The sequence below is a fragment of the Sitodiplosis mosellana genome, unplaced genomic scaffold (genome assembly GCF_009176505.1).
Source record: "Sitodiplosis mosellana isolate CC-2019 unplaced genomic scaffold, AAFC_SMos_1.0 Smas_scaffold_6197, whole genome shotgun sequence".
NCBI classification, from domain to species: domain Eukaryota; kingdom Metazoa; phylum Arthropoda; class Insecta; order Diptera; family Cecidomyiidae; genus Sitodiplosis; species Sitodiplosis mosellana.
In genome coordinates this window covers 3383147-3396741 of record NW_022601438.1, presented here as the reverse complement: position 1 = coordinate 3396741, position 13595 = coordinate 3383147, and the positions used below count along the sequence as shown (strand labels likewise).

General features: G+C 36.4%; 1 protein-coding gene across 16 annotated transcripts in view; it reads right to left on the bottom strand.

Moving 5' to 3' along the window:
- Nucleotides 1-13595, bottom strand: part of LOC129577281 (uncharacterized) — a 100616-nt gene that overhangs the window by 34290 nt on the left and 52731 nt on the right. For all 16 annotated transcript variants that reach the window (XM_055464036.1, XM_055464044.1, XM_055464050.1 and 13 more), the window contains 2 exons: nt 3620-3728; nt 3331-3436 (listed from right to left, as the gene is read on the bottom strand). In XM_055464036.1, coding sequence (XP_055320011.1) covers nt 3331-3436; nt 3620-3728 — 215 coding nt within the window. The remainder of the gene's footprint in view (nt 1-3330; nt 3437-3619; nt 3729-13595) is intronic.

The window sequence follows — 13595 nt, the reverse complement described above, 5'->3', positions numbered from 1 at the left end:
TATACGGAGTTTGCATGCTAGTAGGCTTGTTATACTTTTGCGCTCGCTGTAAATATATTAGGTTTTTGCGCTCGCAAATTTGCTGTTCACCTTTTGACTAAAAAAATTTCTGTGTTTGTGTTCTGCGCACAGGTTTTGTAGGAAAGGCTTTTCTTCTCAGGCCGTCAAATCAAACATGAATGTGTGTGGCTGGCTGTGTGTTGCGACGAGGATAAACTTCATTTATATAGTTCAAAGGTAAACTATTCATGAATAATTAACTCACATTTTATGCTCACTAAATTTGGGACGATACACAGAGAGCGCAGGAGAGAGGGAGTGTGATAGAGCTGGAGCTGAGTTTTGGTTTCGGGATGCCATTTGGAAAATGCAAAAAAAAAAATAATCTCATTTTCAAAGTTGGCAACGGATGTTGTCGCCTCTCAACACAGCCTGCGAGCGAGTATGCGACGCTGTGCGTGTCTGTGTGCTGTTATTCATTTTTCCAACATATAAATAAATTATTATCAAATGTAGCAAATTTGAGTTTGAATTTCGAGCACCCAGATAATGTGATATAATCGTGTATATACAATTATACATGCAGCTGAAGAGTTTTCCCAGAGAGGGAGAGAGCGACTATTCGGACATTGAGAGTCGAAGTCAAGTCCGGCTATTCATACTCGATGCATGTCAGTGCATAATTAAAATGCCGACCACATAATAAACTTAAGTCGCATTCAAATTAAAACCAGAATTATTTCCTATTATGTTGAAGTAATTTAGCTTGAGCGATGTATCTCGTGTGGAAGAAATATCTCTTATTTCACATATATTAATCAAATTGGCCAGTGGAAAGCAAAAAAAAAAAAATGTAATCGTACACATTGTGCATACACACATGAGCCGGATATTTTGTTGCAAATCCATTGAATGAAAAGAGGTGAAATGTGTAAATCCAATGTGATTGATAGAATGCTTTATCTCGTTCCATCTTTGTGTGACATGAATGTGTTTGTACACTTCACATTGGATTTTCGAGAGCACATTTTAATTGCACTTGTTATTTTCTTGGTTACAATGTGTGTCGCTGTTGTCGTCGTCGGCGGTGGCGATAGCAGCGGAATGCGGATGATGTGAAATGTTTCGCTTGCTTGACGATATATTTTGCAAAATAGCGACGATGTTCAGACAGCAACGATGCATATCCTCATTTTAAATATGTACAACAAAAACATCAAATATGTTGACACCGATAACAAAATCAAGCAACTGGCAGGAAAAAAAGGAACAAAACAAAAAAGCCAACTCACACACAGCCTTCACTTGTGTCATGTTCAGAAAACGTTGCCGCTGGTAATTCGTTCCGTGTTTCTCTTTCTACTTCTCCACTCTTTGCCACTCACACACACACACACACACACACACACACACACACTTGCTCAAAAAAATTGAAACAATGCAACGAAGGGTTTTAACATTTTCATACGATGTACAATATCGCTCTCTCTCTCTCATTTGGACGTGGCGCTTGGCAGCAGCAGCAACAGCATCATTGCCGTTGTTCGAGGTAAAATCGTCGAAAATGGCAAATGGTTGCACGAAAAACGGTCGGAGAAGTGTCTTAAATGTGCCTGGTTTGCACTTGTGAAATGTCTTATTCGACTGACATATTTTGGCACATTTTCTTAGATCAGTAGAAAATATCCCGTGTTTTGTTCTTTTTTTTCTTTGGTCCTTCGTCGTCTTCTTCTTCATTTTTTTTTGCTCACTTTTCCTTTGCATTGTAATGTTGTTTGGTGCATTACTGTCGTGACACAATAGCACCATTACCACCAATTGTTTTCAATTTAAGCACAACATTGTCCCGTGCATCAACATGATGCTCCTCTCGCCATTGCCGAATTTATTGCACATCGTAGTAGAGATGTAATCGTTAGCACAACTACTGATACTTCTTCGTTGTGGATGTGCTGATGTTTTCGATGTTAATGCACTTGCAATCAAGTATCATTTCCAATTTTATGTACTTTGTTTACAAGCATTAATGTCGTGCTACTAACATTATCCCACACAAACACAAATTGGATCACAACATTGCTGGATGTTCGAAATTTAAAATGCGACACATTTTCTCTGGGCGAAAATGTTCCGAGAATAGAACAAAATTTGTTTGGTAAATGGAGAACTAATTGGAAGAGTGCAAATCAATTGGAAAACTCGCAAAAAATCGATGTAATCGGTTTTGAAGAAACAATTTTTGTTTGGCCGGTAATTCGAATGGAATTTTTGTGTTTTATAAAGGTTAAATATCAAAATGAAAACCAAACTGAAATGAAATACGCCGATAATTTATTTCGATTGAATTTTATATTTTTGTATGCACGGACATGATTCCCTAAAATCAGAATAACAACCCAACGCAATAGTTCTCTCGAATGTGAAATTCGATTGAACTCGAATGTTTTTGATGTAAAGAAAAATGTTAAAATTATAGCGAAAATGTTGCCATATTTGAAATACATTTGAATTGGAATCGAAATGAAATCAATCTCATTTGCCACATGTATACATTTTGGATGAAAGCACCTCTTTTCATCCATAATGTTTTTCGATTCAAGTGTTACACAACGCACAATATAATAAATAATAGATGTAATTGAAATACAACGATCGTTCGTTCGTGCTTGGTTGCTTTTTTCCTCGTTAGTGCTCTTCGAATGCAATGTATTGAATGATGAAGCTGCAACAATGTGGTACGATAGAACATTTCTTTTTATTGTGCGGCCATAAAACAAAACCATGAATGATTTGGTAATTCCATTCAGCCATTGCAATTTATTTTGCAATGGCTTCGGATTTGGATTCGAATGATGGGTGCTGTGTATTGTTCGAGGTTTCATTTCTCTCGAGAAAATCCAATTTCACACAAATGAAAGGCAATCTCAACCGAGAGATAAGAATAGTAAACGTTTTGTTAGGTGATTAAATCAAATTTATCACAAAGTTTGCGTAGAAAAAGAAAGCTCCTCTGACACGCCATACGGTTTAATTCGATTTCGAATGCAATGTGAATGTTTAGCTACTGCTCAGCAATCATCTTAAAATGACACTGTTGATGCAATGCGGCAGCGTCAGCAGTGCCAGCTTAGTCAATAGTTTGCAATGGCTTAACGCTTTAGGAGATGCAGAACAATTCATAATCCTCTTATACCTTCTCCATTTTGTAAGAAAATACCGTTTCCAATTCAATGGCAATATAAATATATCGATTTGAGACGGACAACAACCGCAGCGAAATGTGTGACTGAGCTGATGATGATATGATTGCAAAATCGATTTGTCTCTCACCTGTCTGCATAGCGTTTTGGCTATGTCATTTGCCGTGACCGAATCCGCTTCGATTTCTTGCAGAAACGTTTCCCACGCCTGGAACAATGTTGACGGACAGGATGGCCTGTAAAGAGCACAGTTACATGTATTTGTAATTAAATGTGATTGGCAAAACAGTATTGGCTATGTGAAAATTACAACAGAATTGTTTAATGCACAAGACAGTGAACTATATAGATCGATGAAATTAATGTGCGCCATGCACTACACAATTCACCATCATTATCACTAATAATAATTTCCATACCTTTCTTTACGCAGCTCACTATTTCGTTTGCGAAATGTTGAGACAAGCATTTGAAGGGATTCACCATGATGTTCATACAATTGCGATAGTTGTTGCGTAAAATCCGATACTAAAATTTCATGGTTTCGCAAATTGTTCCATTCCAGTGTTTCGTAGTTGTTGTTGTCGTCCCCAGATGACAAAACAAAACGAATGAAGGCGATGATTATTCCAATGAACCAAACGAATCGATGGCATTTGTGCACGCACAACAGTGACAAGAAGAAGAGGAAGAAAAGAAACAAAGACGCCGGATAAACATGTTGGAAAAGAAAAAAATACGAACAAAGATATTATATTAAAAGATATTCAATCTCATTTTGACTAATTCAATTAGAACGATTGGATCATTGAACTTAAGTTGAGGAGGAAGCCCAGAAGTGGGAAAATACTTGAGCAGAAACAGAAAAAAAACATAACACATGAAACTAAATACAATTCAAGCGTGTGTGTCATCAAAGTTCTCGTTGAAATGCCCTCAATTCGAAAAATGTGCAAACCAATTTAAAAAAAAAATCATATCGTTCACTTCCGACGGATCGATGCAGTACGATGCAAAAATCTAGATCGATCTATGCGTGTTCAAGAACAAGGCAATAAGTAGCATTGAACGTCGCAATTAAATCGTCTAATAGCTTTGAGCTAATTACCAATATGTCGCATAGTAATGTGACATTTTCCCATAAGTTTTTCCCGTAGATATTAATATCGATCAATTGATGCGATACCGATGGGGTTGCAATACTGGCTTGAACACTTTTGACTCAAGCGTTTGGGAGCGCGTCATAAGTGCATCCGACAGCAGTGTTATAACCACGAGAATGTTTAACAGAGAGAGAGAGAGAGAGAGAGAGAGAGAATACCACCGAAAACTGTATTTTTTTCTCCCCATAATTGAGTTTTATTGCCATGGCGCTTTGATCAATTTTGACTTTCCCTATTACTCTCTCTCACACTCTCACTCACTCTCACTCTCACTCACTGCAAACTTCTAAAAAGGTTCTTGAATAGTTTCTTTTCCCACCATACAAGATCTATTCCGCTTATTGAAACACAAACTCTCTCTATAAAGTCAGATGCAAAATGACATTTTGTGGCATACAATCACTTTATGTGACTATAAGTCGATTGAAGTGCATTCTCGTGTGCTGTATCGATCCCGTGAGTCTGAGCAAAAACTCGCTATAAAACAAAGAAGAAGAAAAAGAAATAAAACGACGAAAATGGGTATACGAAACGCGAAGTTTATCGAAGTTGTGTTGCCAATGTCAATAATTCAGACGCATGCCTGTTTTCAACATTCATTTCACAATCTTCATGCAATTTAACTTAATGGAAACACATCATTTTCTTGATGGAATTATTTACGATACAAAGAAGTTGCGATTTTTGCTACGTGTAAAATTTAAGTGCTGAACCTGGTTAAGTGTGTGTTCACCTTTTTCCGCGTGATAAATTATTTCGTCTTTTCCTCTGTTTTACCTTTTTTTGAACATGTTCCACGCGCGACACGGGTTGCGATAGACAGAGCCAACAGAGAGTGAACGATACACAACAACCAAAATCAGATTTCATTAATTAATTATGCGCGCCGATTTTTATAGCCGAATTTCATTTAAGCCATTGTTTATTTTAATCCCCGAATGGAAGAATGTCGTCATGGTTTTTACGTAGTGATGATTCCGAAAAAGCGTATAGAACGAGATGAGTGCCTGAATGAACATTTAATTACAGTGAATATTTCTTGTTAAATTACTCGAATTATGAAAACGCCGTTTTTGTCTATTTTGTAAAATAAACCTACTTAAAAAGACGCCATTTCTTTGTTGTAACCGAAATTTGCAAATTATGTACGAAATCATTTCATTAAATCTATTTAATTAATCAATCGTCATTGTAGTTGTGATATATCGCATACAAGTTATGTGTCGTAATTGCAAATATTTTTTACTAAAATGTTTAATAGAAGAAAAGTGCGTTTCAAATCGTAGCAATATTTTGGAATGAATGTTCTATGGCTAGAAAACCCTTCTATCAAATGGATTTTGCGTCTCTGATTGTTGATGAAAAAGCTTCATGGCTTTGAAATGCGTTGAAAGCAATAAAAAATGTTCTATGGACTAGAGGCGTTTTGTACAATTAAAAATCGAAAATCAAAGAACTCACGAAAAGTAATTTACGCTGTTGTCGTTTTTTTGTATGCACGTGAACTGAGCTGATTTAAATTTTCGGTCAGCACTTTTAAAAAGCCAATCAAATTGAAAAGTTTTTTTTATAGCTTTATGATTAAAGCCGAATGAAATGTCACGCGTCCATTGCTGTATTAGAAATTACCAGCTATTTGAACTTCTTGGAATGCGAAAGAAGTGGTTGATAATAATCTCACCAGTGGATCATTTGGTGAAAGAAAATAAAAAAAAGAAAACACAACATCAAACAAATTCATCATCAATAAAAACCAAAATGAGATTCTCTTCGATATGAAATTTGTCAAGAGGATGAAGGTTAATAGCTCAGTTGAGTCGATGTAAAAAAAAAATAGAGAAAAAGGTAAATTAATCAGGTGATGTTCAATATGAGTCAGACTTTATCATTCGCAAGAGGGAGAAGAAAATCCATTAAAAGTGTGAAAACCGATCTTATTTCATGTAATGTTTTGCAGTTTCAGAAGAACACACATTGTCTTTGGGAATGTATGTGGTACATCAACGGGGAAAGAACGCAGTTTTTTTTTCTCTACATTTAAGAAGAGGAATGTCGATTAAAAGTTTCATTGTGGATTGTGCTGTGTGCACAAAATAGACTGGAATTTGGCGAGTAATCGGATTCCCGGTCTTCATAGATTATATTCGGTTGGTTAAAGTGAATCAATCATGTTGGTGTCTTTTGATGCCAGTAGATTTGCAGAAACGTTCATCAGCTTTGGCTGATTTCTGGGTGGCAAACGCTTCATTTTTAAGCAATAGATGATACAAGAGATGCGTGAAGCGGGGCGTAGGTGGATGAGGTTTTGCTAAGAGAATGGAAGAGAGGTGGTCTAAGCGGAAAGAGCCGCAATCTAGTGTTATTTACGAGCGAAAAATGCTAGCACAAAATCCAATTAAAACGAAATTTAACTTGAATAAATTGTATTAATTAATGAGGTAATTATTTGACGTGAATGCGAAAATAAATGAATCTTACGAGCGAGAGATAGGAGGAGATTGACTGACAATACAGAATGTGCCGATCGAAATATATGCGATAATAAATAGACGCGACAGTCACTGAGATTTATGTGAAATTTTCTATTGTTTGTCTATTTAATTACGATGTTGTTGTTCGACATTAGTGACGTATCTAATAACATTCGTGTACATATGCAGATGGGTGAATAGAAGACATACACAGAGAGAGGAACGCACGCACGCACGCACGAAAAGCCATCACGTACACATGCTCACATCGATGCGTTTTCTTTAGGCTTCGAGTGGGAGAGAGAGAGAGAGAGAGAGAGAGAGAGAGAGAGAGGGAGAGAGAGAGAGCGGAGGCGAAATCCAATTGACCTGTGTGTGTCTTCGCCATCAATTCGTCTCCATCATTCCCCGTGTCGACCAATGGAATGTGAATTTTTCGGTGCCGAAGTTTTCCCAATTTAAACAGAAAAAATATATATCGTTGGTACATATTTTGCTTTGCTCATTCGATTAATATTGGCGTCGAACAGCTGAAATTCGGTTTGCCCACGTGATTATATCAAATAAATACCACAACAAACGTGTTTTTTTTTGTTCCCTTTTCATTCTGTTTGTCCCGTGTCTACTCCAAACGCAACTTGCCTGCTTTTTCTTTCTCCGCGCATTGCAGACACAAAAAAATATTCCAATTTGAATCCATGGTGGCGGGTTTTTTCCACTCTTTCCACATATTTTTATGTCTGCATTGCATTTATTCATGGCGTTGGCAGAACATAATGACTCACAATCATTTTTATCATTTGGCTTGCTCACTAGAATAAAAGGACAAACTATCCCATTGCCAGCCTTGAGAATGTCATGTTTTGATTTGATTCTCGGGCATGTTGTTGCTTTTTCTGCTTCTGTAGTGTCTGATAAAAAGAATTCTGTAAATGCTCACTTGTCTCGTTTGATGATTAATGTTTTGTGCGAGCGTGTGTATACCGAGCACAGAGGGAATGGAAAAAAAATGAAACCAAAGAATAAAATGGATTCATCACAACTACGAAAACACTATCGAACACTCGCTCACTCTCTCTCTCTCTCTCTCTCTCTCTCTCTCTCTCTCTCTCTCTCCATCCAACAGACGTCATAAAGTTTGAACATTCTTGAAATGCATAGGACACACAGAAGCACACTTCTCGCAAACCACATTCCGACAACTTTAAGTGCTTTCATTAAAAATTGAAAGAGGGTCTTTGTATAGCTCCGTTCGATGTTTACTGCATGTGTATGCGAGTGAGTTTTTGTGTTTCTTGCTTGCTGTTGTTGTTTATTTTCATCGTATTGTTTGACGCGATCACAGTAAACAGATATTTCCCCTCTAAGTAAATTTAACGCATTCTCACACCGTATTAACATATTGCGTTTTGTACAGCGAACGCAGCTGATGGCTTAAAAAACTTTTTCTATATGCGTTGATTGTGTTAGGATTGACGTAGCGAACAATCGTGTAAAACTAATTTTCAAGAAAATCTTATTACACACTCACAACTTTTGCTACGACCTATCTACTTTACGGTAGAATACATATTACAAAGCAAAATTTTATATTTTCTATTCGTTTGCTGTTGCTTAATGAGAAAAAACTGAATTATTCGCGTATGTGTTTGTTTGCTTTTTTCGCTTTGGTGCAAACGGGAAAAAGCTCGCAACGTTCATTTATTCGTGTGTGATTTTTGTTATTATTTTTGCGGCCAAGATCATTTTTTCAATTTCAGTATCATTTTTAATTGCTAGAAAAAGATCGACGCCCACAATTGTGGCTCCATTAAAATTGGCATTAAATGCCTAAAGTATATTATTTGATTTCCTTTTTTTGTCTATATCATGGCATCCTCATTAAATTTGATGCTTTATTATTTTTGGCGGATAACAATGCAAAATTGTGGTTTAACCCTTCCCCACACCACTTTTTAATACGAATCGTCTGTTTGGCATGAAAAGTGCATTGCATTTCAAATGCGGTTTTTTTTTTGTTCTGTTCTTGTTTGTTGTGACCATAATCGATTTCTTGAAGAGATATTTTATCCAGCACTTTGTGATTCGAGCTCATTTGTGACTCTATGATGATTCTATGAAAACATTTCGAAATTCTATTGAACTGGTGTTAATTATATCAGTTAAACGGAATCGAATAAAATTTCCTTCAAAAAAACTGTTTCCGATTTTATGTTTCCATTTGGCTTAGTTTCGGGGTTTTCTTCACACTAACCATTCTTTTTCGCGACAAGCATTCGGATGCATTGAGTTTAACGGAATTTTATTCGTCAGTTAACCTGTCATCATCATTGGTCTTTGTAGCATCATCATAGATGTGTTTTCAATTTTGTTCCGAATTCGAGTGAATTTTCATTTGGTGTACGATTGAATCAATCTTGGTTTATAGCTCTTAATTGATATTAGAATTTAAAATCACATTCAAATATCGTATGTAATGTCATTCGAAATGCGGTTACAACTGTGATAGATGTGAAATCTCATAGCCAAAATAATAAACAGTTCATGTGTACCAGCGAAAAATGTGTGGAAAAAACTTGACTCAATTTGGAACGAATGTTGGGACTCACGATATTTCTTCCCGCAAATTTTATGTGATGAACAAGCTAAATCAAGTCTCATCGAGCAAGAGAGACTCTCGCCCAATCTCACTCGCTCCGTCTTGTTGTGACAAATTGTACGAACAGGGATGTAAAGTTTGGCGCGTGAGATATTGTGTACATTGTACTGTGCAAATGGGACATTAAATGATGTTTTCGTCCGTGTAGGAAGATTTGGGTCAATACCAAACCAAATGCTCACCACAATGAATATGTGCGAACTCGACACACAGCGAAAATTATTCAACGAATTAATTAATTCGTTGATTTTAGTTGGTTTGCTATGCCAATTGTCCGCCGAAATCGGTTATTTGTTGTGGAAATATTAAATTATATTCATTCCAAATAGCCACGCATTTATAACTTTCGATTGCTTTGTGTGGTAAAAATTTGGTAAACATTGTTCAATCGGAAAACTTGCACAGTTCCTCTCTACCTACGAATAAAACTTTATTTCAAAACAGCAACTCCAGCTTCTTTGGCTCATTTCCGCATCGAAATATTGTTTCATCAAATGAAGAGCGAACATTTTTGACTCGTAGCGAATGTTTTGTTGAATTTAATTGACTTTTTCGAAACTTTGAACATGTTTCGAGCCATAAACAATTTCCGACAAAATTGGCCTAAGGCATATATTTCAACTTTTTGTTTGCTGACCTTTGTGCACACACTTTTTTATTCGATGGTTAATTCGTTACCCAATTTCGTTTTTTCTCTTCGCCGTGAAAAATCGTGTGGATGAGTAAAGTGTAGAACTGGAGAGTATCAAAAATCTTGTTGGTGATAAAGATATTGCCTGAGACCATATCTCTTCCGTAACTATCATCATAAAACTGAAAATAGTGTGTGTACTGTGTATGAAATCGATTTAAAAAAATTCCCATCAAAAACTTTTAATTAGATTCGGTGTCCATGGCTCAGTCGTTTTTTTTTTCTTCGTTCAAATTTTATCTGATCTGATGGTGTTTTAGCTGTCAACTAAAATATTATCTATTGACAACTATCGTTTGGATTAATGTTAGTGGAGCGTTGTGTCTGTTGCTACCGCTGCTGTTTCCTCTTTATTTATCTCTATTTATTATGATGTTTATTTGCTGTTCCACTCTGGCTCACTCTCCGGTGATACGTGGTAATTTTATTCTCAACGGACGGTTTCGAACATCTACCATCCATTTTGTTCGGTGATTGCAAAATCAATACCGGTAAAAACATGAGCAAATAATCCACTCGATGAAAGAATCCGACGAGTAAAAACGTGAAAGAAAAACCAGTTTGATGAAACCAGCAAAACTTTGTACACACACAGAATCGTTTCGATTTTTTTTGCTGCTGCTACCTTCCAAGCTGAGTACTGCGGTACAGGTGGGTGGTATTAGAGATCCGCTTGAATTTCAATCAGTTGGCCAAGATTTGGAGAAACCAAATTAGAAAAATATTCGAATTACACAGAGAAAATGTAGAAACGTACTCAACTTGGATCACACAAATGAAAAAAAAAAAATTAATCGAATAAACGTAAAAAACTCAAAAGTTTTCATTTAAATCCAAGCCTGAATCAATTTGGTTATAACAAAAGAATATGTTTTTGGTTAACGATTCCAAGTCCCAACTGTCTGTCGAGTGCTGATGCTCGTGAAATTCCAACTAAGGTGAGATTGCCGATGGCAACAGATGTGCTTTAGTAGCACAATGTGCGTCGCATGGTCGTGAAAAAGCAGAAAAATAGAACAACAAAATCTAGCTTGGCTATTGTTTTAGCTTGGCCATTGGTGACGGGTGAATATTCAAATTGATACGCAAACTGTTAAGCGGTTGGAATGAAAAAAAAAAACCGCCGTAGATGGAAGAATGATGGTTGCATTATCCTCTGGCCAGATGAAAAAACAAATAACCTTTTGAGCTTTTGCACTTCAGTAGCACAAAATAAATCTTCTTTTATCTATCAAACACGTTGCAAATGATGGATAGTTTTTTTCCTTGTGCTACATGCTATGCACCATGACAACAGCGGGGAATGGGTAAAACTGCTAAGATTATTAACAATCGTCTGACTAGTCTTGTCTCTAGTTCACCGAAGCAGCAGCAGCAACAGTAGTAGCAGCAACAAAAAAGGGCCACAATAACAATGAGATTTAATCGTCTGCCAGTGTTGAAATATTTCAACGTGTGTGTGGTTGTATACATGATATGGCCTATTGTTATGGCCTTGTTTTAATGGTGTGTTTAGCGTGGCCAACAACGGCTCTTTCATTCTCTCTCTCTCGACTGGAGAGAGTGACAATTAATGGGCTTTTATGTCAACGGAAAATTCAAATTAAATCTGGTGCACACAGCACAGCCAACTGAAGGCTTGGGTTTGTTGGTCTCATGTTGTACGTAAATAGACGAAACATGCAAACAAACACAATGCCAGCCTGTTTATCTTTTTTCCCCATGAACGTGGTGCAATTTAAATGTTGTTATTCAACGTAAAAGCAACTGGGCGGTGTGGATTGCTGGAAACGCACGGCCAACAAATATTGAAGTTCTCGACGAACAAAGCTAATCATGGATCAGTGAAATCGCCGAAAACATTAATTTTTTCTTCTGCTTGATGCACACAATTTTCTTGTGCGCTGCCGCTGTCGTCGTGGTCGCTAACGACAACGACACTCTCTATCACTCTCTTCCGTTCACATAAAATGAGATAAATCATTACATAATTTAATGAACATTATTTTGTGTTTAGAGAATCTCTGGCGGTATGGGATCTTGCGTGAATAATTTGCCTTTTATGCAAATGTAGAAGAAACCGAAACGAAGAAATCTTTCTCTCGCTCTCATTTTGTCTATTGAGACTTATCAAGATCGGAGCGATGCTTTTACCTGGAGAGAAATTATCAAAGCATATTCTTAATGCAGCTTGTTGTAAAATGTTTTGCTTTTTTTCCTCGAAAAACCACACCCCAGCAACACAACAAAGAAGCGAAGTAGAAACTTTGTTTACGCATACCTTTTTATCTCTTGTACACGAACTGAAATAAAAAGAGTGAATTGCAAAGAAAAGGAACGAAGAAGAAAAACATCCGAATAAATCTTAATATAAAACTAACATAAATGGAAAATGTGTTTTTTGACGTTCATGTGTATAATTTGAAATTTGTTTTCGTTCTCTCTCTCTCTCTCTCCGCCCCTCTGTATGGCCAACCAACAATCAATAGAAACATTCCATTTAACACCATGCAAAATTTATCGCTCCATTATCGCACTAGCAACAAAATCCATGTATGATCCAATTATTGCACTAAAATCGAAATGCCATCTATCATTTCAGCTACCGACGCTATTTATGTGTACTCTATTATGAATCATTTCAAATCGCACACCAAAATCGTGCCAAAACCAATACGGATTTTAACTGATATACACAAAAATTAAATTAGATTGGTTTTGAGAAAATTGTTTGTGATTCAAAATGTTTACCGAATCAATTAAAATTCAATTCGAATATTATCATCTGACTCGTGGAATCATTCCACTGGAGTGCCGATATTTGTGCCTTATTCTATAATAAATTTAAAGCTGTTGTTAAAGATGTTCTGTTTGGAATCATTGGGGAATGGGGAAAAAAATTTCGTTTGTGTTTGCATGCGACCTAAAGCCTAATATCAATATTTTGCTATTTGAGTAGTTTAGAGCGAAAATGTAATACAGAAAAGTTGCGCGGAAAAATGTCGATGATGAATGAGCGGAAAAGGAATAGCTATATAGCAAACTGTATAGTAAACTATAGTGAACTATATAGCTATCTCTTTTCATTTGACATTTTTCCGCGCAACTTTTTCTGTATTACATTTTCGCTCCAAACTACTCATTTGTCTTTTGACAAAGTGTATTTTCGTATCAAATCGAAATAATCTTAATTTGAAATTGGACACATAATAATTTGAAGTGAAATTTATTGCTAGTTTATTTGGGTAACTTTGTGTATGAATTCAAAGCGTATATTAATTTTCACTCCTACTCCCCAAAGTTGTTTGTATAGTCAGAGACAATTGTTGAAGTTACTTGTCTACAAGAAATTGGTTTGTTGCATACACACACACACACACACACACACACACACACACACACACACACACA